Source organism: Lissotriton helveticus, chromosome 2_1 (assembly GCF_964261635.1).
Source record: "Lissotriton helveticus chromosome 2_1, aLisHel1.1, whole genome shotgun sequence".
Lineage (NCBI taxonomy): Eukaryota > Metazoa > Chordata > Amphibia > Caudata > Salamandridae > Lissotriton > Lissotriton helveticus.
Genome location: NC_136059.1, coordinates 1,556,526,581 through 1,556,551,700, shown reverse-complemented (window position 1 = coordinate 1,556,551,700; position 25,120 = coordinate 1,556,526,581). Strand labels below are relative to the sequence as shown.

The window sequence follows — 25,120 nt, the reverse complement described above, 5'->3', positions numbered from 1 at the left end:
GCGTAGAGGAAGACCGTGACTTCCAAGGATGGGTAAAACGAATGGTGTAAACGAGGGAATGTAAAAGGAGGGTAAAATGAAATAATGTAAATATTGTAAAGCACAACGTTCCGAAGTAGCAGGGACCCAAGAACCGAAGAACTTTAGAACGCCACGGCGTTGAAAGAGGTTTAAGGATCCCGATAGTGAGATATATCCTTTGACTAGATACCTCGCACTAGGCACCTCTGGTTTCCTTTTTATGTTTCCCCGCACACGCCCTACATGAACACACTACCCCCCCCGACTCCGAAAACCATATCCCCGGGGACCCTGCCCCAAGGAGGAAAAGACGAGTAAGAGGTAAGTAAAGGACTTATGAATCCATGTATTTGAATGCGCGCGAATGCTGTCTCCCCCACCCCCCCCTCTTTTCCTCCCTCTGCAGGTTACGTCAGAAATTACAGCCGAGGTGTGGCGAAGATCTGAGACCTTGCCATGTCTAAATACACGAAACGGACTAGCGCCGCAGGGTGGTGCCCAAGCACGCCTGCAAACTACTCACGTATCGAACAAGCCCGAAAAATTAGCACAACCTGATAAAAAGTGACCACCCTTAAACCAGACCGGAAGAATGAACCCATGTCACGTATGATGCGAAACTGTGAGGGAATGTGTGTGTGTGTGTGACTGAGGCGTTGACCCAACTGATCAAAGGACCGAGAATGCGAGAAAGTGCGACAAAATGGTACCTCCTTTTTCTTCTTTCCTTTTCTCAAAGCACGTCCCCTCTACCCTGTCTAATGCTCAAACTGCATGATTACAAGATTCTAACGCGGACTCGTGAATACCCTTTACTGTGTAATGCACTAAATAGCCTTTCTTGAATGCACTGCCGCCCTCTCTGTTGCACGTGTACTATTTAGCCTGCCGTTGCACTCTTTCTCTCTCTCTCTCTCTCTCTCTCTCTCTCTCTCTCTCTCCCTCTCTCTCTCTCTCTCTCGCTCTCTCTCTCTCTATTTTTGCACTACCACTCCCCCGAGTGGTTAGCCCCGAAATTGGCAGATTGCCACCCCTAGCACACCACCTAATTGGCTTCAAATACCGTCAGTATTTGCACAAAAACTTGTCTCTAATACAATCACCCTGAAGCCGCGTCATTACCTCTCCTTTTCCGCTAGAAGTCAATGAACCCAGGTTGGGCCGTAAGGGAAAGGACAGGTAAGACGACAGAGGTTCCCTAATCTGACCCGAAATAAGGGAACTACATGTCAACGGCTCCTATAGTATAAAACAAGGACCTCAGAATACGCGACCCTCCCCTCCCCGAAACGCCGCAATACCCAAACCAGAAAAACGATCACCCCCGTTACCTCCCCTGTCTATGTCCCTGGTTGTTTCCCATAAAACCCCTGTCCTTCCTAGTTAAAGTAACCGGGCTGTAAAAGGTTACGTAGGACCCAGAATGATGTTTTACAAGGTTAACAGACTAGACCAAGGTAAAGAAATCATCAAAATGAACCCCGCAGTAGGTGAAAAACAGGATGCACCGATAGAAAGGAAATGTTTAGCCATGTTCGTCTCTCAGCAAAATACCTGTGTAGTACCATGTTGACGACTCACTGTACCCTTTTGTAAATGTGAAACTCTAGAGAACGGCATATCTTTGCCAGATTTGTCTCCCGGAGGTGGGTTACCATCAGATGAACTGCCATGCCTGTAATAAATGATTATGAAGGAAAGTCCTAGTAAATCCAACAGGTCCGCCACCGGTCATTCATATGCCGGTTGTGAACATTAAATGTAACGGACTTTTTCATTCTTTACCTGGAGCTGGGAGAGAAATAGACTTTTGATTATCTTCATCCGCAAATTTTCTAAAAAACTGTCTTTTCAAACTTGTTTAAGGGTACTGCTGTTGGAGGAGAGAAGGACCGGATGTGGGAGCACGAGGCCCGACTGCAGACTAAGGGACACCTGCGACATTAGCCAAGGCGAGACCACGACTGAAAAGAGCTGCAGGACGAGGCACTGTTTTCGACAGCGTGAAAAGAAAGGGTCGACCTGATGCCCCTGCTCGACGTCCAGTGCCTGTCGACAAGTCCCCGCTCTCTGAATTCCGTCACACGCCCGCCTATTTGAAGTCTCTCGTTCCCCTAGTTTGTTCCTAATTTGGCCTTGCTCCATCCCCCTTTTTCCTCTGACCTACCCTATGGACTGTTTTGAACGCTCTTCTTCCATCGGAACTTTCTGACAATCACCTCAAAGGACACAGGGCGAAAAGGACCTTTCCGACCAGAAACGCGAGGAAAGGGTCGTGCCCTGCAACGCAGAACTTAGAACAGAGCTGGACTTGTAGCTCCACCGCCGGTGCTCAACAGCGCCAACGAAAGACCACAAAGAACAATGAGAACTCGTAAAACTTCGAACATTTGACATCCTCAATCACCGTTTTTTGCCTCATTTCTCTCCCAGCCGCCATTGTATTGATCCTGCTCCAAACCGAATCTGAAATATGTATTAACCTGCCAGTTCACGTTATGATATGTACTTGCTGCTCGCCGTTTTTTGTATTTCATTCCTATGACTTTCCTGCTGAACAAATTTATCAAAGTTTATCAAATAGGTGCACCTCCTAAAACTAGAAACCTCAAAATGTATTGTTTACAAACTCTTTTTCTAGGGTTCCTACCGGTTTCTTTCTCATGCCCACCACAATAGACCAGAGTAGAAAATGAACCAGCAAGATGTCTTGAATATGTTAAAGGAGGGACTGTGGAAAATTAGTGCGTTTTGGTGAACATTATCTGCGCCATCTTGCTTCTTCCCCTGATGCCACACTTTTGTCGTGCGCTCGCCATTTTAAGATGCCCCGGTCAGAACAAACCCTTTTGCATGCCGCTGGCCCCTGACATAGCCCTTTGCCTTCACTACGCCTGCACGCTGACCACCCCCTGCTTGCACCTGCCTTGAGTCATAAACCCCTCTTCGGCGCTGCTCTGCCCCCGGCCCTCATCCTGTTCCCAGCGCGACACCTCCCCGCCTTCCTTTCATGATCTCCGGCCCTTAGATGCAAACCCCCTTTTCCCCCGTGTGCCCGCTTTGTCCTCCCCGTTCCCAAGCCGACACCCAGCTCTGCCGATACCATCATTGCCCCTCCCCGTACAATAGAAAGCTTCCCCCATCAAAGAATCCCCGGGTTGATCAAAGCCCCCCCCCCCCCCCCCACCATGAGATCCGATCAGACTCCCCACATTCCGTGAATCGGCGGATTATCCAGCTGCGCGATGTTCATCACCTGTTGTGACTAGGGTGGGGACTTTAACTGTAAATGTGTGTGGGAACGGGCCCAAAGGGGAGTTCCGAGAATGTCTTTTCCGCACATCAAAGCTTTAAACATGTATGTGTAATCTGCAATAAAGTCATAAATGTGGATATAAGAGGCCAGGCCTCAGAAATACAGGTAGAGCACCTCAGAACGATACCTTCTGTCCGTTTCGTTGTGTTCTCCTCCGGAGAGAATAAAAAAACCTTGTTTCCTGCTTTCCAGTCTCCAGCGCCTGCCTCTTCATTGATTTAAATAACTAGAGGGTCACAGAGGCAATACCGCCGGGCAAATATCGATTGTCCCCGACCCGATTGAAACTGTTTTTACACACAGTTCCAGCACACGTCGCTGTCTCTAATGCCTACGGTGGCTAATCGGGCTGGTGTCCAGTATGCCTTGTGTATCCGCCAGAATTTTGTCTGGTTCAGCGTGGCCGTCACTTTTTTCCGACTAGTGGACCTCCATAGCTCTGCTTTAGCTTCCTCACTGAGTGCTTGACCTGCTGCCTCCCCCCAGAAGTTTATGACCTTGTCATTGAGTTTGGTGTGTTTGGGGCCTAGGATCTTGTAAAGGTGTGCTACCTGGTGTCCTAGCGTGTTCAGGCTGTTAGCCAGCTGTATTATCGAGGGTGTCTGGGTGTTGAGGTTCGCCTTCCTTATTGCGACTTTTATCTTCAGGAAGTTGTATAGTTCTACGCTGTTTAGGTTGTACTCTCCTTTCAGGGTGTCGAATGTTTCGTCAGCGCCCTTGTTCTTAAGGTCCCTGGCTGTGGATATCCCTTGGCTATACCAGTCGTGCATGTCTAGGACCTTACCCCTGTATTTTAGGGATGGGTTGTGCCAGATTGATTCAAAGGGCCCTCCTTTGATGCTCGTGTTTAGAAGTTTGTCAATTTTTAGCAGAGCTCGTTTTGTGTTTCTGAGTACCGGGTTATCTTTTATTGCCGGGTGTTTGGTGGCAGTGAGGAGGGTGATGGGTTTCATACCTTTTAGCAACCCCTGTTCTAGTGTTAGCCATGCCGGTGTGTAGTCCTGTCTTGGGTCTAGCCAGTGCAGTCCCTGTCTAGCTAGGCACGCCTCGTGGAATCGTTTGAAGTTTGTTATGTTTAGCCCTCCCTGTTCCTTTGATAATCTGAGTTTTTGCAAGCTTATTCTGGCCCTCTTCCCTCTCCATAGGAAATCGTTCAGTATCTTGTCTATCTTTTTGTGGAAGTCATCTGTGTTGGTTAGGGGTAACATGGCTAGCATATAGTTGACCATTGGTGTGAGCATCATTTTTATTGTTTCTACCCTCCCCCACCATGTTGTGAACTTGGGCGACCATCCGTCTACTTTGGCCTTGATTTTCTGGATTATAACCTGTTCATTATGTTCTAGTGTCGTGCTCAAGTTCCTCTCGAAGAGAATGCCTAGATACTTAATAGGTTTATTTTGCCACGCTAGGCCTGACGTTCCGAGTACTGTACTTGTTGTGTGGATGTTTAGGGGCTTGCATTCTGATTTGTCCTTGTTGAGTTTGTACCCTGAGACCTGGGCGTACCTCTCAATTGTGTCTGTCAGTGCCTTGATGGATCTCTCAGGGTCTTCTGTCATTATTAACACATCATCTGCATACGCCGCTAGCTTAAATTTTTCTCCTCCTATTGGCACCCCAGCTATATCTTCGTTCGTTCGTATCATTGTTAGGAGCGGTTCTATTGCCAATAGGAAGAGGCCGGGTGAGAGTGGGCAGCCCTGTCGTGTGCCTCTGCCCAGGTTTAGTATGTTTGAGGTGCCGCCGTTCACTACCACTCGTGCTTTGGGGCTGTTGTAAAGCGCCATCACCATCCTCCTGTAGTTGGGTCCTAGCCCGAATTTCCCCATGCAGTGATCCAGATAGGGCCATGAGACTCTGTCAAACGCTTTTTCGGCGTCTAGGGCTATCATTACGGCCGCTTTGCTACTCTGGGCCGAGTGGTTGATTATATGGCATAGTAGTCTGGTGTTGTCATGGGACATGCGGTTTTTGAGGTACCCTACCTGGGAGTTGTGTATGAGTTTAGGTAGGTAGGCGTTAAGTCTGTTGGCTAGTATCTTCGCGTATATCTTGCAGTCTACATTTATGAGTGAGATCGGCCTGAAGTTCTTCGCCTCTGTCGTGTCCTTCCCTTCCTTTGGTATGACTATTATATTTGCCTCAGCCATTGATGGGGTCATGCGCCCTTTGCGGACGCACTCCTCAAATACCTGTTTCAAAGTGGGTTGGAGTGTGGTCAGGTATTGCTTATAGAACCCTGCTGTAAAGCCGTCAGGCCCTGGTGCCTTGTTTTCTTTGAGGCCGGCCGTGGCTTTCCTTATCTCATCCTCTGTGACTGTGAGCTCTAGGACGTCTCGTTCTCGGTCTGTTAGTGTGGGTGTAGCTATGCTGTTAAGGAGTTCCTCGCCCCCGTCCTCTTTTAGCGTGTCGTCTCTTGTGTATAGACCCTCATAGAAGTCCCTGAATACCTCCAGGATGTCCTTATTGGCAGTCTGGGCCTTGTTGTGTTTGTCTTTGATTGCCCCAATTGTGTGCTGCTTTTGTTTCCCTTTCAGATAGGTTGCTAGGTTTTTCCCCGCTTTGTTGGCAGTGCATAGGTTGACTGATTTGTATTTGTTGATCCAGGTCCCTGCTCTTTCGCTTAATATCCTGTTGAGCTCATACTTCAGTTTGGTTAGCTCTGTGAGTGTGTTGTTGTCTTCTAGGCTGGCTATGTGGCTGTTCTCTAGTGTTTTGATCTCTTTCTCCAGGTCGGCGATCCTTTTGTTCCTTGCTTTGTTCATTTTCCCTTTTATTGTCATTACTATCCCCCGTATGGTCGCTTTAAGGGCGTCCCATAGTACCTCTCTAGGTGTTTCTGGTGTGTCGTTGATTGTCAGATACTCTCGAATTGCTGTGTCTATCTCTGCCTTCGCCGATGTGTGTTGAAGAAGGCCGTCATCGAATCGCCACCTGCGTGTTGGCTTCTCGTTGTGTCTGCCTGATAGGGATAGGCTTATATGTGCGTGATCTGATATTGTTCTGGGTCCTATCTCTGTGTGGTCTATGAGGTGTGTGTGTGTTTCTGACATTAGTATATAGTCTATCCGACTATAGGAGTTGTGGGGGTTGGAGTAGAATGTATATTCTCTGGCGTCCGGGTTGCTTAGGCGCCACGGGTCCTTAAGCCTCAGTTTTGTGCACAGGTTCCTAAGGATGTTAGGGCTAGTAGTTGGGTAGCGTCTGCAGGGGTGCTTGTCTATTGCTGGGTCCAGGACTTGGTTAAAGTCTCCGGCAACGATCAATAGATCTTCCATTGGTAGGTTGTGTAGCTGGGCGCCTATCCCCTCCCAGAATTGTTTATCCTCACTGTTAGGGCCGTATATGTTTGCGACATGGTAGGTCTCTCCTGCTCGCTTGAGACTGGTCACTAGTGTCCTGCCCTGGGTGTCTGCTTGGTAGCTTGTAAGAGACAGGTTCGAATTTTTGCTGATTAGTGTTATTACCCCATTCTTTTTGTTCTGGGCTGGCGATCCCACCACCTCCCCTATCCAGTTAGCTCTTAATCGCGGGATGTCTGCCTCTTCTAGTCTGGTCTCTTGTAGCACATAAATGTCGCTTTTAAGTTTCCTTAGGTGTTCGAGCACCTTCCTTCTTTTTACCGGGCTATTCAGCCCCTTGACATTTAGGGAGACTATTTTGATATCTGACCCTATGCTATTCTGGCCGTTATGTGTCATTAATGCTGCTTTGTGTTCGCTGTGCTGGTGGGCTACCATTAGGCTCATTTGCTCTCCTCGTCATGTGCCTAATCATGTCTTCATGTTTCCTTTTGCTCCTACTTGGTGCGAGTGTGAAAGAGAAATAAAAGATGCAAGAGTTGCAGAGAAATGAAAGATAGTCAGTAAGCCCATGTACAGAACCCCCCCTCCCCTTTTCCCCCCCCTCCCCACTCCCCCATTCTCGCCTTCCCGCCCCCCTCCCTCCCTTACTTGCAAAAAGGGTGTGCGACGACAAAGTTCTTTGCTTTCAAAATAAAATGTTCACAAGAAATTGCAAAAACATTTCGCTAAACTACAATAACATTTTAGGTACCTTTTTAATGCAGCATCTTTTAGTAAAATGTGTTGATGTATTCTAGTATGTCCCAAAAATATTCGTAATGATAAATCAGTGTACCCAGTTTTAATAAGATTATGGGAAACAAAAATAAACAAGCATTGGTAACGCCAATAGGTGTGAAATTGTTGGTCAGCCTTTTGGTTTTGTCAATACGTTTACTTTGTAAACAATAACAAAAAACAACTTTTAGATCTCAAAATTACGCTGACTTTGAATAGCACCTTTTTCTCAAAACCTTGAGCTTAAACAATAATACAAATTAAACTTATGCTGTGGCTAACAAAACCATATTTAAACCTAACTCGCACAATGTGAACTTGTGTCATCAAGAGCAGTTTTGGGGAATAGGAGTTGCCCAACACTGAGCATCTGATTTACATGTCTCAATTCTGTTAGTTGATCTCTGCCAGCACTATCAATTCAACCGGTGTTAGGAAGTCACTTTGATCTCCCATCTCTTATACACTGCTAGTGCCATCACTCTGTCTTTATTATTAAAGTGCATAGTACCATTGCATTCCTCCCCCTCCATAATGAGCCAGTGCTCTTGCTACATAAAGTGCATTCTGTGCAACTATAGCAGCTTTTCGATAGATTGAATAATGGACAACAACAGACATAATCAATTAATCAGTACATTTGAAGAGCGCGCTACTCACCCGTCAGGGTCTCAAGGCGCGTGGGGGGGGGGGGGGGGGGGGGGGGGGAGGAAGTGCCGCTACTGCTCAGAGCCAGGTCTTGAGGTGTTTCCTGAAAGTGAGGTGGTCCTGGGTCAGTCGTAGGTGGGCGGGGAGGGAGTTCCACGTCTTGGCCGCCAGGTAGGAGTATGATCTTCCTCCGGCCGTAGTTCTGCGGATCCGTGGGACGAGGGCGAGGCTGGCGGAGCGGAGTTTGTGTGTTGGAGTGTAGAACGTGAGGCGGTTATTGAGGTATTCGGGACCTATGTCGTGGAGCGCTTTGTGTGCGTGGGTGAGGAGCCTGAACGTGATCCTTTTGTTGATGGGGAGCCAGTGCAGGTCTCTCAGGTGGGCTGATATGTGGCTGTGGCGGGGGATGTCGAGGATGTGTCGTGCGGATGCGTTCTGTATGCGTTGGAGTCTTTTCTGAAGTTTGACTGTGGTTCCTGCGTATAGGGCGTTCCCGTAGTCTAGTTGGCTGTGACGAGGGCCTGGGTGACCGTCTTTCTGGTTCTGGTAGGGATCCACCGGAAGATCTTACGGAGCATGCACAGGGCGTTGAAGCATGAAGATGAGATGGCGTTTACCTGCTTGGTCATCGTGAGCAAGGAGTCCAGGATGAATCCCAGGTTGCTCGCGTGGTCAGTGGGTGTCAGTGCGGCGCCCAGTTCTGTGGGCCAGCAGGAGTCGTCCCAGGCGGATGGGGATGGTCCGAGGATGAGGACCTCCGTTTTGTTTGAGTTCAGTTTCAGACGGCTGAGTTTCATCCATTCAGTGAGGTTTTTCATTCCTTCCTGGAGGTTGAGTTTAGCGGTGGCTGGGTCTTTGGTGAGGGAGAGTATCAGCTGGGTGTCGTCGGTGTATGAGATGATGTTGAGGTTGTGTTTGCGTGCGATGGTGGCGAGGGGGCTCATGTAGATGTTGAAGAGGGTTGGGCTGAGCGATGAGCCTTGGGATACGCCGCAGATGATCTCGGTGGCCGCGGAAGGGAGGGAGGCGAACTCTCTGGGTTCGGTTGGAGAGGAACGAGGTGATCTAGGCCAGGGCTTTACCTTGGATCCCGGCATTGTGGAGGCGGGTTATTAGGGTGTGGTGGCAGATTGTATCAAAGGCGGCTGAGAGGTCTAGGAGGATGAGGGCGGTGGTTTCCCCATTGTCGAGTAGGGTCCTAATGTCGTCGGTGGCTGCGATGAGGGTGGTCTTGGTGCTGTGGTTGGCTCGAAATCCGGACTGGGATGGATCGAGGGAACCATTGGCCTCGAGGAATGCAGTCAGCTGTTTATTTACGATTTTCTCGATCACTTTCGCCGGGAAGGGAAGAAGAGAGATGAGGTCTTTAAGGTCTGCTGTGGGTTTCTTCAGTAGGGCGTTGATCTCTGCGTGCTTCCAGCTCTCTGGGAAGGTGGCGGATGCGAGGGAGTTGTTTATGGCGTTCCGTAGGTGGGGAGTGATGATGGTGTTGGCTTTGTTGAAGATGTGGTGAGGGCATGGGTCGGAAAGAGAGCCGGAGTGGATGGTGTTCATAGCTTGGGTGGTGTCTTCGGTGCTGGTGGGAGTCCAGGCGCTGAGGGTGGTTTTAGGGGGTGTTGGTTCGGTGGCTGGTGGCGGAGTCTGGGCGCCGAAGCTGTTGTGGATATCGGCGATCTTGTGGTGAAAGATCGTGGCGAGGGAGTTGCAGAGGTCTTGTGATGGTGTGATGTTGTTGCTGTTGGGATTGGAGAGTTCTTTTACGATGCTGAAGAGTTCCTTTCTGTTGTGTGTGTTGTTGTCCAGCCGTTCTTTGAATGATGTCTTTTTGGTGGTGCGGATCAGCTGGTGGTGTCTGCGGGTGGCGTTCTTGAGGGCTGTCATGTTTTCGGTCGTCTGTTCGTGGCGCCAGGTTTTCTCGAGGGTTCTGCAGGATTTCTTTGATTCTTTGAGGTCGTTGGTGAACCATGTTGTTTTCCTGTTGCCGGGCTTGCCTGGAGGGTTCTTCAGTGGTGCAAGGGCGTCGGCGCAGTTGATGATCCACTGTGTGAGGTTGCAGGCCGCGTCGTTGGTATCACTGGTGGTGATTGGTGGGTTCTGGCTCAGTGATGTGGTTAGCTGGTCTGCGGTGACTTTGCTCCAGCATCTACGGGGGATCTGTTGCGGGCGGTGGTGGGATGTGGTCTTCTTAAAGGTGAAGTGGATGCAGCTGTGGTCGGTCCAGTGTAGTCCGGTGGAGTGGCTGAAGGCAACGTGGCTGCTGGCGGAGAAGATGGGGTCGAGCGTGTGGCCGGCGTAGTGGGTGGGGGTGTTCACCAGTTGCTTGAGTCCGAGGTTGGCGTGGTTGTCGAGCAAGGTGGTGGTGTTGTTGTCATTGTTGTTCTCCAGGTGGAAGTTTAGGTCCCCTAGGAGGATGTAGTCTGATGAGGCGAGGGCATGTGGGCTGATGAAGTCGGCGATGGCTTCACTGAATTGTGTGCGTGGGACCGGGGGTCTGTAGACGAGGGTTCCTCTGAAGGGGGTCTTGGGGTCAGTGTGGATCTGGAAGTGTAGGTGTTCGGGGGTGGTGAGGGCATCTTCGGAGTTGGTCGGGATGTTGATGGTGTTCCTGTAGATGATGGCGATTCCTCCTCCGGTTTGGTTGACACGGTCCTTTAGGGTGATCTTGTAGCCGTCCGGGATGGCTATGGCGATGTCTGGGCACAGGTTTCTGTGAGGAAGGCGACGTCTGGTGCTGTTGTATCGAGGAGGTCCCAGAGTTCGACGGCGTGCTTGTGGACGGAGCGGTTGTTGAGTAGGATGCACTTGAGGTGGTTGTTGTTGTTGCCTGGTCTGGGTGGTGGGATGTAGGTTCGGACGCAGGTGAATTTGCAGGTTTGGCAGGAGAAGGGTCCGTGGGTGCGCTACGGAGTGGCTTGGTAGCAGGCGGCTGGTCGGCCGGTGTTGAGTGCGTGGAGGGTGGTGGTGTGGTATCTCCGTCGGGTTTCTTGGTTTCGGCGGGGGCCAGGGGTTCTGGCAATGGGTGCGGTCCAGGCACGGATGGGCGCAGATGGGCTTGCGTTTGGCGCGCCTTCGGCACACCAGCAGCTCGCCCGCTGTGCAGCGGACGCGCTCTATTGCACTCGAAAATATAAATACAAAAATATATAAATGGGGGAGGAGCTACGCTCGTAACCAAGATGGCCGCCTAAGCTCCCGGCTCCGCCGACCTCCACCAGAGGCTCATGAATCCTGACTCCTATCCTGATTTTCCGCCGGACTCCCGTGCAGGTGAACTGCGCCTGACTCGAAAGGTGCAATCCCGGAATTTCTAGCTGCTCGGACGACAAAGATAGGTCGTGTGCCATTCTTGGCCTACCCCAGATTTGAAGCCGGGGCCTCGAGTTTTAACCCGGCCGGGTTGGAGTTGAACAACATCGGCCGCGGACCGTGGGCGGTTCCGGTCTCCCGAAGTGGCGTTCTTCCTCTCCCGTTATGGATGGTGATTTGGTGACAGCTCTACCCAGCAACTACGGTGGCCTATTGTACCGACTATTTGTTCGGGGTTCCGCTGCCCCGTTGAGCTCCCGGGGTTTTCTGGGCTCGGTTCCTCGTGGGCGGCGACGGTACTGCTATTGTGCTTTGGACGTGTTAACGGTGGTTTCTACATTGCCTCTGCCCTGTGTCCCGGAGAAGTCGACCTCCGAGGTTCGGACACCCGCCCGGTCGCTCATTGAGGGGCGATGGAGCGGGCTGAAACTACACCGTCGCTACGCACTGTAATGGCCGCCATTTTGGAGCTCCACACACGATTCACCGCCACCTTCCAGGAGATGATCATAATTGTTGATCGTATAGGCTTGGGACCGGATTCCGGCCCTTTGTTCCTGGAGAGCCGAGATACTTCTTCTGCGGAGAACGCCTTGATTGTTACCGAGGACCCTGTGCAGGATACAGACACGGAAATCTACTGCGACCCTAAGATGGCGGCTATCGTGCCCGAAAGAACTGGACGTTTATTTAGCCCTATGTCGACCCCGCCCGAGATGGATGTGACTATCTTCGTAAGCCATTGTGACTTCTCCAACGTCTGTCGGACTACACCTTTGCCTCTTTTTGTTAGTGATAAAAACTGCTTTGCTGACTTTTCGCTGGAGGGCAGTGGATTTGCTTTGACTTTTGGACTCTGTGGCCGTCTATCCTGTTTTCCCTCCTATCGAATTGATCTTGACACTCTACTATTTTCTATTAATCTTGTTGTGATGGCGGTTCGGCTGGACAGAGCCTGCGTGGAGAAACGCAGCGACCTATTTGTACTGGACGGGGTCATCGTGATGGATCGCGAGGGTTTGGGCTGAACTTGATTGGACTTTGCTGCACTGTTTCTTTTGTCTTTGCTGGGTGGTATCTGTGGGAGCGAGGGCCAGATATGAATCTGATTGTCTGATTATTAGTCTGATATGCTCGGGAAGGGATTTGCTGCCTCTGCGGTGCCGGGGGTCGGGGGGGATGGTCCTTTTTCTGTTTGCGGCTCCCCTACGGACTGTCTTTTGATTTGCTAAACTTTGCTTAACACTACGGTGGGGGGTGTCTGCTTTTTGGCGGGGGGATGGGAGTCCGGGAGCTCGTATCGTTTTGCAGCATTCTCCTCCTCCAACTTTTTCCCTTCCTTGGGGCGTAGTTTAGGGGGCGACAGGCACGCTGCTAGTGGGGTTAGGTCGTAGCCATCTGCAGGGGTGTAGGGTGGGGGGTTGTGGGGGGGGGGGGTTATTTTTCCTTTATTTTCTATGACCATTCTATTTCCCTTTTCCTTTCTTCACAAGAGATGTGGCGTATTCTCCTGATTTTTGCCTAAACGTATCTGGGTGTCGTATGTCTGCCTCGTATATCCTGTGCTCCCGGTGGGTGGGCGCTGTGGGGGGGTGCCTGCGGTCATTGCTATCTAATTGTTTTGCTTCTGCCTTACGCTGGTATTGATTTCTTTGCTGATTCTGACTGTACGGTATTTCTTCACTCACTTGCCCATCCACAGCTGTGTTGTATTCGTTTATGACATCTGATATGTATATTTCTCCTCTTGTGTTATAATAATAAAAAGATTTTAAAAAAATATATATATATATAAATATATATATATCACTTCATTTTGCTCACTGATTGCAACACATCTCTGTGCAGTTGAGTGTTTTTCCAAGCACTTTAGTAAATTGCCTAGTTCTATATGCAAATTTGTATACAAAAGTGAAGCGAAAATAACTGATTCTTATTTATTGAAGTGCGACGTGCATAACAACATTATACATGTACCTCAAATGTCAACTGGAAAACTATACCCTAGCTGATATAAAGTAGATTATTGCCCTTTCCCTGGAAAAGGTGCAACTTGCCAGACCCTAGTACAGTGCACTGCGTGTGCCCAGGGCTTGTAAATCAAATGCTGCTGGTGGGCTTACAGCACTGGTTGAGCCACCCACAGAAGCAGCCTGTAAAAGTATGTCTCAGGTCTGCCATTGCAGAGCCTGTGTGCAGTCTGGTACTGCCATGCTTACTGGGCAAGTGCACCCACTTGCCAGTCCGTAAACCTTCCCTTTTCTATATATTAGTCACCCCTATGGTAGGCCCAAGGGCAGGGTGCATTGTAGGTAAAAGGTAGGACAAGCTCTGATGTGTGTGGTATGTCCTAATAGTGAATTACAGCCTTTCTCGTTTTTCCCTATTGCAAGGTTACCTGTTCTCCATAGGCCAGAATGGGCAGTTTGATTATTACACCTTATAATCCTAACTGACTCATGGAGCCAGGTAGAAATTCGAGTTTAGTATGCCTGAACTCAGAATGATAAAATACGTCTTTTTGTGAAGTTGGTTTTAACATTCTGTGTTTGAAAATACCACTTTTAGAAAGTAGGTATTTTCTTATCTAACTATCCAAGCCTGCCTCTGCTAGGTTGTGTATTCCTTGTCTGGAGTTTGAGTGACAGGAGCTGGGGGATTCCAGGAGACAAGGCGAGTCAGCACGGGGCTGAATAGAGAGATCTGCTTGTAGATGGGTGGGAGGAGTTGCACGTGGAACCTGAATAGGGCTGTGCCTTCCCTCCACAATGCCGCCCCCACCTCCTGTGGTGCGTCTGATGTCCATGACCTACACTGTGAAAGGAAAGAAGGAGTTTTGTCAAAGTGGTCCAGGACTGACCAGAACTGATTTGGACTAGGCAAAGGCCTCTCTGCCTTCAGAGAACAAAGAGAAACTGAGGATAAAAGGGGGGACCCAGACCCCAGAACTTGAGATCACTTTTGGGAAACAAGAAGAAGCCTTTGCTGTGAAGAGGAACCAGAGAGACTGTGGAGAGACTATCCCTAAGCTGAGTGCTGTTTTGGGGATTGGCCTGCAGTAGTTGCCTGACTGCCAAAGAAAGGAGAAAATACTTTGTGTTACTTTTATCCAACTTGTTCAGGATCTCCAAGGGCTTGAGATAGAGCTTGCCTTCTGCTGAAGTCTCAAGGACCACAGACTTCACTCACCAGCTCCCCAAGAGTTCTTTGGAAGGGCCTGCTGTTGTGTTGGGCTTTCTGAGGGACTGCGCGTCGCAGAGAGCTGGAAGCGCGACTCGCGAAGATGAAGCGTGTCGCCGCCGCAGCCATTGTCGTCGCATCGCCAGAGAAGAGGATCAACCTCGCATTAGACGCTGCCGCATCAACGGAGAAGCTTGTTGCCGCTGCAGCTGTCTCATCACATCGCCGAAGCGCCTCTCATCGCCAGAGAAGAGGTTTGACATCGCATCGGACACCGCTGCATCACCGGGAAGGATGTTGCAGGGCCTGTTCCGGCTCAGAAGAATCGTTGAGCCGCCGCACGGCCATCGGGCTTGCACGCATCGTGTCGCATCCAGAAGAAGACGCCATATTTGTTTCATTGCACCGGATCTTCATCTCAAAAATACTTATTTTTATGCTAAACCTTGTGTGGTGTCCATCTGTAGTGTTGTCACTGGGTTACTGTATGTGTTCACAAATGCTTTACACACTGCCTCTGAGATAAGCCTGTCTGCTCGTGCCAAGCTACCGAGGGGGTGAGCAGGGGTTATTTTGGGAGTGTACCCCCTTGCCCTGACTAGACGCAAGTGACCCTATTTGGTCAAGGGTACCTACCTCTACCAACTAGAGACCCCCAAATCTAACAATTAGTATATGTCTCCCCAGTGCTGCGTACTTTATCACTCAAATATCAACTTTGCATTTATTTGAAAATGTGGACATTTTTCTCCAAACATGCACTGATGAGTTCTGAACATACCGTATTTTCCGGCGTATAAGACGGCTGGGCGTATAAGACGACCCCCCTACTTTTCTTGTTAAAATATAGGGTTTGGGCTATACTCGCCGTATAAGACTACCCCTCTTCCAACGCACACCTGTTATCAGAGTGCGCCCGCGCGGGCCTGGCAGCGGCCGATGTGCGCTATTCATTACGGCACCGGAGTGACTGGGCGGTGATTAGCTGTGATAACTTTGCCTACATACTGGGGTGTAATTCAGACTGCGCTCAGGTGCAGCGGTGGAACTGGGGTACGGTAATTCATTACGGCGCCTGTCCCATAAGTTACAGCAGGCCCTATACCAGCATATTTATTTAGGTACGGTATTTATTTACCGGTATTTATTTTACAGTATGCGTTTTTATATAGAGCAGACTTTACCCGAAGGTGTCAGAGCCTTTAATCAGAGCGGCATTGATCAGTGCGGCAGCGCCTGTTATCAGAGTGGTAGCGGCCGATCTGCTCGTCCCCTCAACCAGGGAGCCAAGACTCCAGTGCCTGCTCTGCCGTGCTCCACTTCGCAGCCAAAGCCACCCAGGAGGGGCCGCCAGACCCGCCAACCTTTTACTGCGTTTGCCCAGGACTATGGGCCGTGCATAACTTTACTTCTGCGATTCACTGCAGTAATTGCCAGTGTCCCCCACAGTCTCAGAAGACGGCCCCCGACTTTCAAGAAGATTGTCATGGGTTAAAAAGTCGTCTTATACGCCGGAAAATATGGTACACACATTTTATCTCGAATGCACACTTTTCAGTTTTGTTATATTGGTTAATTAAACCAAACAAAACCTTCTAATTTAGTAGTCTAGGCTGCACACAGAAGAGCTACTTACATGTAGCTGGAGAGCAACCAGTAACTCATGACCTACTTGTAGGAGAAGGCTGGTCTGAATGTCTGCATATAATTGAGGTGGTTATGACGTACCTAGGTCAGAAACCAATGATATGACTTTATTTGTCCTGGTATTCCATTGAATCGACATACCTTGGAATTTGATATGTTTAATATTCACATGGACATTAAAGAGCATTTGTGTATTCTTCCATGTTTAGAAATTAGTTTCAGCAGAGATGCCTCTGTGTTGGCTAGAATATGGGATGAGAAGGGGACCAGCGTCTGAACAGAAAAAACATGAGAAATGGGTTGGGGTAACTAATTGTTTTTCAATTTATAACCACACAGGACTTAAGGTGACTTCTTAAGAAACTATTGCACGCCTTGTCATAAAAGATCTATGATATTTATGAAAGTCAGCTAAGTTTATGTCACCAAGTTTTTTCTGCAGTTGAATATCTCTAAGGAAATTCTGTCTCTCTTCGATTTCCATAGGAAGGGTGACATCATCCGATCACGTTGCTTGAACGTTCATCCGATAGTCTTACAGAAAGCATGCAAGTTAGATAATTAGCAGTTGGAGTGATCACCATTTTAAAGATTCCAATTCCCACCCCATGATCTATAAAGTATTGATTACAGAATATTGTCATTAAACTGCTATTCCAAAATATTTGAGGAACTTGGCTTGCCTGCTAATGCCAGATTGCTCAAAAAAATCCCGGGTACATTTTATGTTGAGGGGCAAACTTACGTTTTGTCCCTGTTTAGTGTATATACTAACACCTTGGCTAATTTATTGATGTTATGAAAGCGAGACGGTATTGCTGTTTGTTTTTGCAAATAAATCTATATTAATGTCTGTATAATCCGCGGTTTTATATTCAGGGCTGATTCACTAGAACGTGTTGGAGGACATAAAAAAGTGCTACTTCCCATAGTCAAAAATGCTTTTGTGAATCGGACTCCATTGCATTATTGCCACAGATAAACAAGCACATGACCAACTGCAAAGTGAAAATGGTCATACTTTTCTCAACACTTACAAGAGTATGTTTATTCAACAGTGGAAGTTTATGTAAACAGGTATATGGAGTCAGAGAGTACACACATTTGCACATTTGTGTCTCTATTGTATTTAGGTTACAGATCGTAAATGCCATCCATAATCTCCCTTCTAGTATTCAATATCTACCAAACTCCCTTACTAAATCTGATTAAATCATAAAACCTCACCCGTTACAACTTTGTAGATGACACCCATATCATTTTAAAAATCAATCGTCCGTAGACCTCTACAAGTCACAACTCAATAGCTGCCTTTGTGCCATAAACACATGGTTGATGAATAACCATCTGAAGCTCAATACCACAAAAACAGAGATTATGACCTGCAGATAATGGCAAAAGTAGTAGCCTACTACCATATGGCCTAAGTAACTTCCCACCCCTCCAACAACATCAAGAGAAGTTAGAAACCTGAAGTAACCATGGATTCAGACCCATCCTTGAAAGCGTGTGCTAACCACATCCCTGAGAGTGACTTCTCCAGAATGAAAAAGCTACGTCACACCTCCCATAACTTGCACACCAATTTAAATGGCAAGCCACCCTCAAACTCATAATCTCCACGCTTGACTATGCCAAAAGCCTTTACATGGACACACCTGCATTCATCATATGCAAAATAAAAACTTAAGCAAAATGCTGCTGCAAGTATTCTTCACTCAAGGGAACTCATGACTCCAGTCCTGCCATCGCTCCACTAGCTACCTGTAGCAAGTAGGCCATTGTTCAAGGAACTCTGTGTTGTACACAGAGCTTCCTAAGAAAAAGGACCGCTATATCTTCAAGTTAAATTCAAGCAAATACAAATGAAACCGAACACTGCACACCAGGCTTGCACCACTTATCATACAATCTTAACATAAGAAATCTGTAAGAGTCACTGCTTTCTCAGTACAGGCAGCCAAGCTCTGGAACTCACTACCAAACCGCATTAGAAGCACCCAGGATCATAAACACTTAGAAAACTGCACTCCCACATCCCAGCAACAGAGCCCAGAAAACAGTTGCACTCTCAAGCACAATCCACACCTTACAGCCCATGCAGAGCAAACATTTCAACCAGCAAACTGTTTTCTAGATGCAGGTAAGCTAAGAAGGGTTACCTACGGTTCGCCATGGCATTATATAGTTACGTACTGGCATTTATAACCGTTGTAGCCCACAATAATACTTAAACCATAATATGCAGCAGTCAGCAACAAATTATAATGTGTACCTCTTAAATCCGCATAGGACAATACGCTATGAGGGTTGTCTATCACCAACTGAAGAGGCATGGAATAACTGAAGAGATCTGCCAGACATTGCTTGACAGAGGACGTTAATCTAGTACAACACTGCAAGTCCAAAATATCTATACAATATGATCACTTCTTTACATCTCACAAAGACACTCCAATATGGAATGATGATAATAAGACTGTCCCAACAGATCTCTTCACTTCTCTCTCCCTCCAGCTGTGCCAGCTCAGGACGACAGCTATACCAGATTGGACAACCCAGTGCAGTACACAACAAAGCATACTATATCGTATAAAATACCAGAAAGAGACCTGCAGAGCTCTGCAAAGCTACCAGCAAACTGAAAACCATACAACTGCGTGACTGTTTCTCACATTTCATCATGCAATCCACTGGTACACGCTACATCCCATAACACGATCACCACACCTTGGTGGATATCACACACAACATACAAAACGCTTCCAACATAGGGTCAAAACAAAGCCAACATCCTTGCAACCACATACTACTCATGTAGGCAAGCACTTCAGTGCCCCACATAGGAGTAGTAAACATATAAATGCTGCAATACAATAAAATTAAATTTAAAGGACTGTAGCAAGGGTTCAGATGTCAAAAGGAAGAACAAGGGTCATAGAGGCATCTGCATCCCTGTCTCATCCTTTGGTCTCCAGGTTCTTCAAAGTCAGTCCTGGAGGGCCAGATCCATGCCAGGTTTTTAGCTTATCCCCATTTAGATAAATGTAGATATCTTAAAAATCTGACGTGGATCCGGCCATCCAGGACCAACTTTGGAGAGCCCCGGTCTAGATTGAGTGAATTGATAGGGACCGGTTTGCTCTCACTTTAGCGATTGGAGCAGCATTGTTAGCCATATGTGTATAGAAAAACTGTTCAACAAACAAGTAGGATAGCTGTAAGCATGGCCATTCAACTTTATCAAATAAATGCATTTTCTGCCTCTAAGGCAAGTGGCTCTGAGGGGGAATGCATTAGGTTAGGTTTTTCAATAACATGTCAGAAGTGGCTGATGTTGTCACTGGAAAATCTTCCCTCCATGAAGCCCATCTGTGACAGATGAATTAGGTTTTGTAAAAGTGGTTCCAACCTGTTGGCAACAAGTTTGGCATATAATTTACAATCTATGTTCATTAAAGGTATAAGTCTATAATTGCTTACCTGGGGTAGGATAATTTCCTTTTGGGATATTACAACAATAGCGGCTACAGCAAATATGCTTTAACAATGCCTACCTCGGCATAAAGGTACAACAAATCAGTAAGGGATCTTGTATAACCCTGGGCATAGTAGGCATAGCGGGGCTAAGCGGAGGTCCACGGAGTTACGAACAAACTCCGTGGAACTCCGCTCCGCCACCCGTCTCCACCCCCCTATTAACAATTAATTGTACATTAATTAAATTAAAAACCACTTGCCTGTACCGTGGTTTCCCTGGGCTGCCCTCCTCCTCTTCCTCGCCGTCTGGGTAATCCTTGAGAAAACGGAGTGTATTAGGTTAAATCTTTTTACAGATTAATATCCCTACTGGATATTTTATATGTGAGTTCGGCATACACAAATACTTTTTACTGAATATCTTCCAAAATGTGGGGTATCAGAAGTAGGGGGATAATATTTATGGTGTAAAATTCGAATCTTTTTGAAAATGCTCAGTAAATGCGTTAGGCAGTTGTTAGCCCTACTCTCTCAGGCCCATGTACTCTTGGTTTGCTTGAGCCCTACTGGCATTTACATAGCATACCTGCACCTGTTGGTGTGAAGGCATTTTATATTAAAACAGATCAAAACCTCACCAGGGTTACATCAAGATGTGGAATGGGATTTGAATAATTAAAGGCTTTTAAAGGCTTTTGTAATGGGTATGTGTAGAATAAAATTCTGTAAGACCCATAAACACTAGTAATGCATGTATAGGGATTGTCTAAAATGTGGACCTACAGTTGCATTGTGAAGTTACAGAACTTCCTGACAATAGGGAGGTTGGGGCCAAGAGCTTGCCAATCTGTTCCTAGAGGCATTCTAGGTGATCCAAAATTCCAGGCAGCAGCACATAGCTAGCCTAAGGACGTCACTGGCACAGGTCTGCTTACTGTAAGCAGTTTTCCTAGCACCTAGTGGTCAGTGTATTAGACTTAGACACCTAACTAGTTCTTTTGGTAGCGTAGTGCTTAAAACAAGATGAGGTCCTAAAAGAACATGAGGAAGGACTCTACTTCTCAGTGATGTTTTTAATAAACTAAGTCCAAACACAGTACAGACGAAATGTGCCTATTGCCATTCTTCAACAGAACAGCTCAACTGACAGAAGCAGTTTTCCACAGCCTTCATCAACCAGCCGCGTTTCGGCTCAACATTTGAACTCCAAGATTTCACCTAATCCCTCTGTGACTGTGTAAGGTCAATACACCCACTTAGCAGCTATGTACTATAGCCTAGATCGCCTGACATAAGTGGCAAGGAGATTGATGAAATCAGTTATGAAGAAGGAAATAGCCAAATACTATGAAAAAACTGAGTTACAGCTTTCAAATTAACACAGTTTCTTAACAGTAAGATGCGTTAGACAGATCTGTAAATATGTTACTGTGTATAATAAAGGTAATAGACCAGTGGAATTTAAAAATAATAAAAAGTCCAATCCGTTTCACACAAATCTCAGCTCACACCAGTTGTCCCTCACTTCATATTCTCTTTTATCTGCAGCTCAGTTTGCAAATGGGAAACTCCAGAATTCCAGCACCTTGGACTTCACGTTGTACAAGAATAAAGATGAAGCTAATCCCAGAAAGAAGCACCAGAAAATTTTGGTAAGTGATGTGTATTCTGCACACTGTGAACCTCTTCATCTTGTGAAAGAAACCAGACCCTCAGGAAAGCTCATGGATTTCTAACCATTCTAAAACAGCAAACATGCCATAAAAATATTCTAAGTGTAATTTGCAATTTCAGTGGACCAGCGTTCCGCCGTCTAATCAGTTCAAGTACATGATGCTAAATTCTATATAGTCCACCCTACTTATAAGTTTAGCCTGGGCAGTGCATGCGCTGCTGTGCGAGGCATGCTGTATTCGAGTATGGACTTGAAGCCCCGCCCACTCTCCGCCCTTATTTTTCATTGGCTTGTTTCATTGTCCTTTGTAAATGCTGGCTTTTGATTCATTAATAGGCTTGTTAGTCACTCCTTAGTACCACCTTGTCTTCATTTGTAACCTTCCATGAGGATTGGCCAATTTACTTCTTTTGTAAAACGGTATGTCTGATTTAGTCTATAAGCAATATTTTCTTTAATGAGTTTCTCCTACTTACTTTTCATTTTAGGCACGGGGAGATTAAGTGATTTGCCCAGAATCACAGGATGTTAAGCGTCCCTGCTGAGACTCGAACCTGGTTTCCAAGCTTCGAGGTTGCCCGCTCTAGCGGTTAGGCTACATCCTCTGATTCACATGCAAATTTGGAGAGTTAACAATATTTTTGGGGAAAGTTGAGTAATTGCACTGTGAATGGTTATGAGGTTGGACACTCCAGGAGTAGCATCTATGTAATTGAAATATTCATTTAGGAACGGATTCATGAGATCGGCAACTCCAGTGACCAAGTCAAAAGAGTTTCACTGAACTGATTCAGTATTCCTTTAGAAAATAAGAAATACTTGAGAATAAAAAATAAATAATCATATCTGGCACAAAGGTCTATTATTAACTACTTGCTGAATCCATGCAACAGACATTTAAGGCAAAGTAAGCATGTAAGGAATTGTGTATATTGTCATGAGTACCTCACTCAATGTCATGTCAATGGAACAAATCAGCAAATTGAAACCACAACTATGACTGAGCAGTGCGTCATTTGAAAATATATCCATATGGTGGTGTTGCAGACAAATAGCCAGGCTCTTAATGCATGGTGGACCAACAAAGTACAGGAGACTGAGTTTAAGAATGTCATCACTGACATGCTGTTCCAAGTTAGCACCAGGAAAAATTGGCTAACCTTCCAGAAGTTGGCATGGTTAACAATAGCATTCCAATCCGCGTATTACTCACTGCCGCTGATAGAAACAGTACACAAAGAGAAATGTGCATTCCTGAAAAATAGTCTTGCATTCTTTGCGTATTGATTTGAGCCACTGGGTTAATGGCTCACCCAAAGAAGGTATTCAGCATTTCCAGACAGTAGCACCTACCTGATATGTGCAAAGTGATAATCTCCCTTGATATGGTGACATTCAGTAGATGCTTTGTCCCGACTCCACCAGGGCTGACTGAACCACTGGAAAACCTGCTCAAGAGTCTGGTCTAATGGTACTGTACCCACCAAAATCCAAAGTAGTTGCAGGCCATCAAAGCACACACCATCATAGTCTATTTTGATCCAAGGAAAAGGAACTGAACTTCTCTACCACAGTGTCATCGGTCCAGAGATAGGTCTAGGAGATCTTTAAGAACCATATCTACTTCTATACACTCTAGGAAATCAAGTAGATCCAGATATTGGCATAGAAGAAGGAGATCACCATCCTGGTCATCCATTACTGGCTCGTCAGTCAGAGGTTATTCACTAACTCGGAGAGAGACACCTCCAACGAGAGTTTCTCCGATTGATGACCTCCTTACTATTAATGAGGTCTTAATAAGATGAGCAACAAAGTTGAATATAGATGTACTCATTCGTACCATGTTCTTTTGTATAATATTTGAGTCTTTACATCAAAGAATGAAGGCACTGCTTTTACTTCCTCAGCTTCCCAGCTTGCTATAACCTGCAGTGCTATTGTTTTTAGGTCTCGCCTAGACGAAAGCAAAAGCGAAGCTTTTGCTGTCTAGGGAGGCAACTTATGTCGCCACTTTCTGGGGAATGTGGACAGCAGACTGTTACGAATTTCTTCTGCTGTAGACAGACTGTCACGAGCTTCTCCTGCTGGAGATTTGACCTCGTGAGCGTGCCTTGACTGCATCTAATGTGTGTGGCTTTTTTTTTTTAACGTGGGCCGGGCGCTTGCTTTAGTCAGTTTCACTTTGAAAGTGCAGGCGTCAATGGGTCTGGTAGTTGTTCATGTGGAGTGCCTTTTGACCTCGTGAGCGCGCTTTGACTGCATCTAATGTGTGTGGCTTTTTTTTAACGTGGGCCGGGCGTTTGCTTCAGTCAGTTTCGCTTTAAGGGGCTGGCGTCAATGCGTCTGGGATTTGGGGATTGATGTACGGCGTGAAGTGGCGGGCGCGCATTACATGTTCATTTATTTGTGGGGGAGGTATTCGAAAGGGGCTGGCGTCGATGCGTCTGTGACTTACTAAGGAAGCTTGACTTAAATGGCTTGTTAAAGTGCTGCTAAATAGCCCGATCTGGGGACTTGAAGCAAGTAGGCTCGCGCAGGCTTCCAGGGGGGGCTTCAAAGCCACTTTCTTTCGAGAGACAAAACCTATGTTTATACAGTGAGAAAAAAAACGGCGTGGTTTAGGGATTTAAAGCCCCTGCTTCCAATGACCATCATAAATCTGCCAGTTCACCTAACACGCTCGGAGAATCTGCAAAGCGCTTCCCAGCCGCCCTCCTGCTTCCCCCACCTCACCAAAACCCCCACCCCTTACACCCGAGCATATTGGCGACACACGGGACATTTGGTGTGTATTTGTCTTGTTTTCTGTTTGGTAACAATCTGAAGCAAAGCGTTTGTTTGACTCAACTCTGAACAACCCTCAGGGCTGACACAGAAGTTCCCACGTTTCACATAAAACCGCCACACCTTCCCTGCAGTAAATTGTCGTTTTCCAAAAAGCAGGCTTATTTTTAAACTGCGAAATGGGCGTTCTGAAACCAGTGAATCCACTGCAGATGCCCCTAAATTCTGCGGAGACTCGTAAATATCAAAGAAGCACGTGAGAGGCTGTGATACGTTTAGCACCTGAACCGGCTAGGTGTAGTAGGCCGATTACACGTGCACTTGGGCTGTGTGCGTTTATGCACATGATAAAAGTCATGAAAGGTTATTATTTTTTGGAACTACTTCCGCCTTCCTCTAAAACGTGCGAAGCTTACTTACATGGAGAAGTTCTATTTACAAGGTCTGTGTGGTTGGGGGGAGGAGGTGGGGTGCGAGCACAACGACTCGCGACTCTGGAGAAGTTTCCAGATCCTGCACCCCCAACTGAACGCCTCTTCGGTGCTTGTATTACGTGGAGGGTGTGCTGCAGTTCTGAACTGGAGTATAAGTAGACCTGTGCCCCTCTCCCCGCGCCAGAGACATGCCCACGAGCAGTGGGGCACCGGGTTACACGTCTGAAACAAAATGGAAGCCACAGTCCCAATAAATTCAGGCTTGACTCCTTCGCCTGAGCTAAATCAAATACAACATTTACTCAGGACTTTAATCTAAGAGTTGCACAGATTAAAAAAAGTAAAGTTTAGAGTTTAACCTCCTGGTTAACAAAGGTGTGTACATTTAAATTTCGGCGGCGTACAGCATGGCTGCGTACGTTATACCTTACGAACATACATATCTTTCATACATACCAACGTTTTGAAAAAACATGGTTACCGGGGTGGGTGCGCGCTAAGCTCGACAACTTATGTAGTCACTTCTGGGGGAATGTGTACA

The 25,120-nt window shown here is 47.0% G+C and overlaps 1 protein-coding gene across 1 annotated transcript in view; it reads left to right on the top strand.

Annotated features, from left to right (window-relative positions):
• The window catches only part of POLR1E (RNA polymerase I subunit E), a 241,850-nt gene that overhangs the window by 23,727 nt on the left and 193,003 nt on the right, over positions 1-25,120 (top strand). Inside the window, exon 2 of the mRNA XM_078676521.1 lies at positions 21,232-21,335. Within this exon, the coding sequence (XP_078532647.1) occupies positions 21,232-21,335 (104 nt within the window). The remainder of the gene's footprint in view (positions 1-21,231; positions 21,336-25,120) is intronic.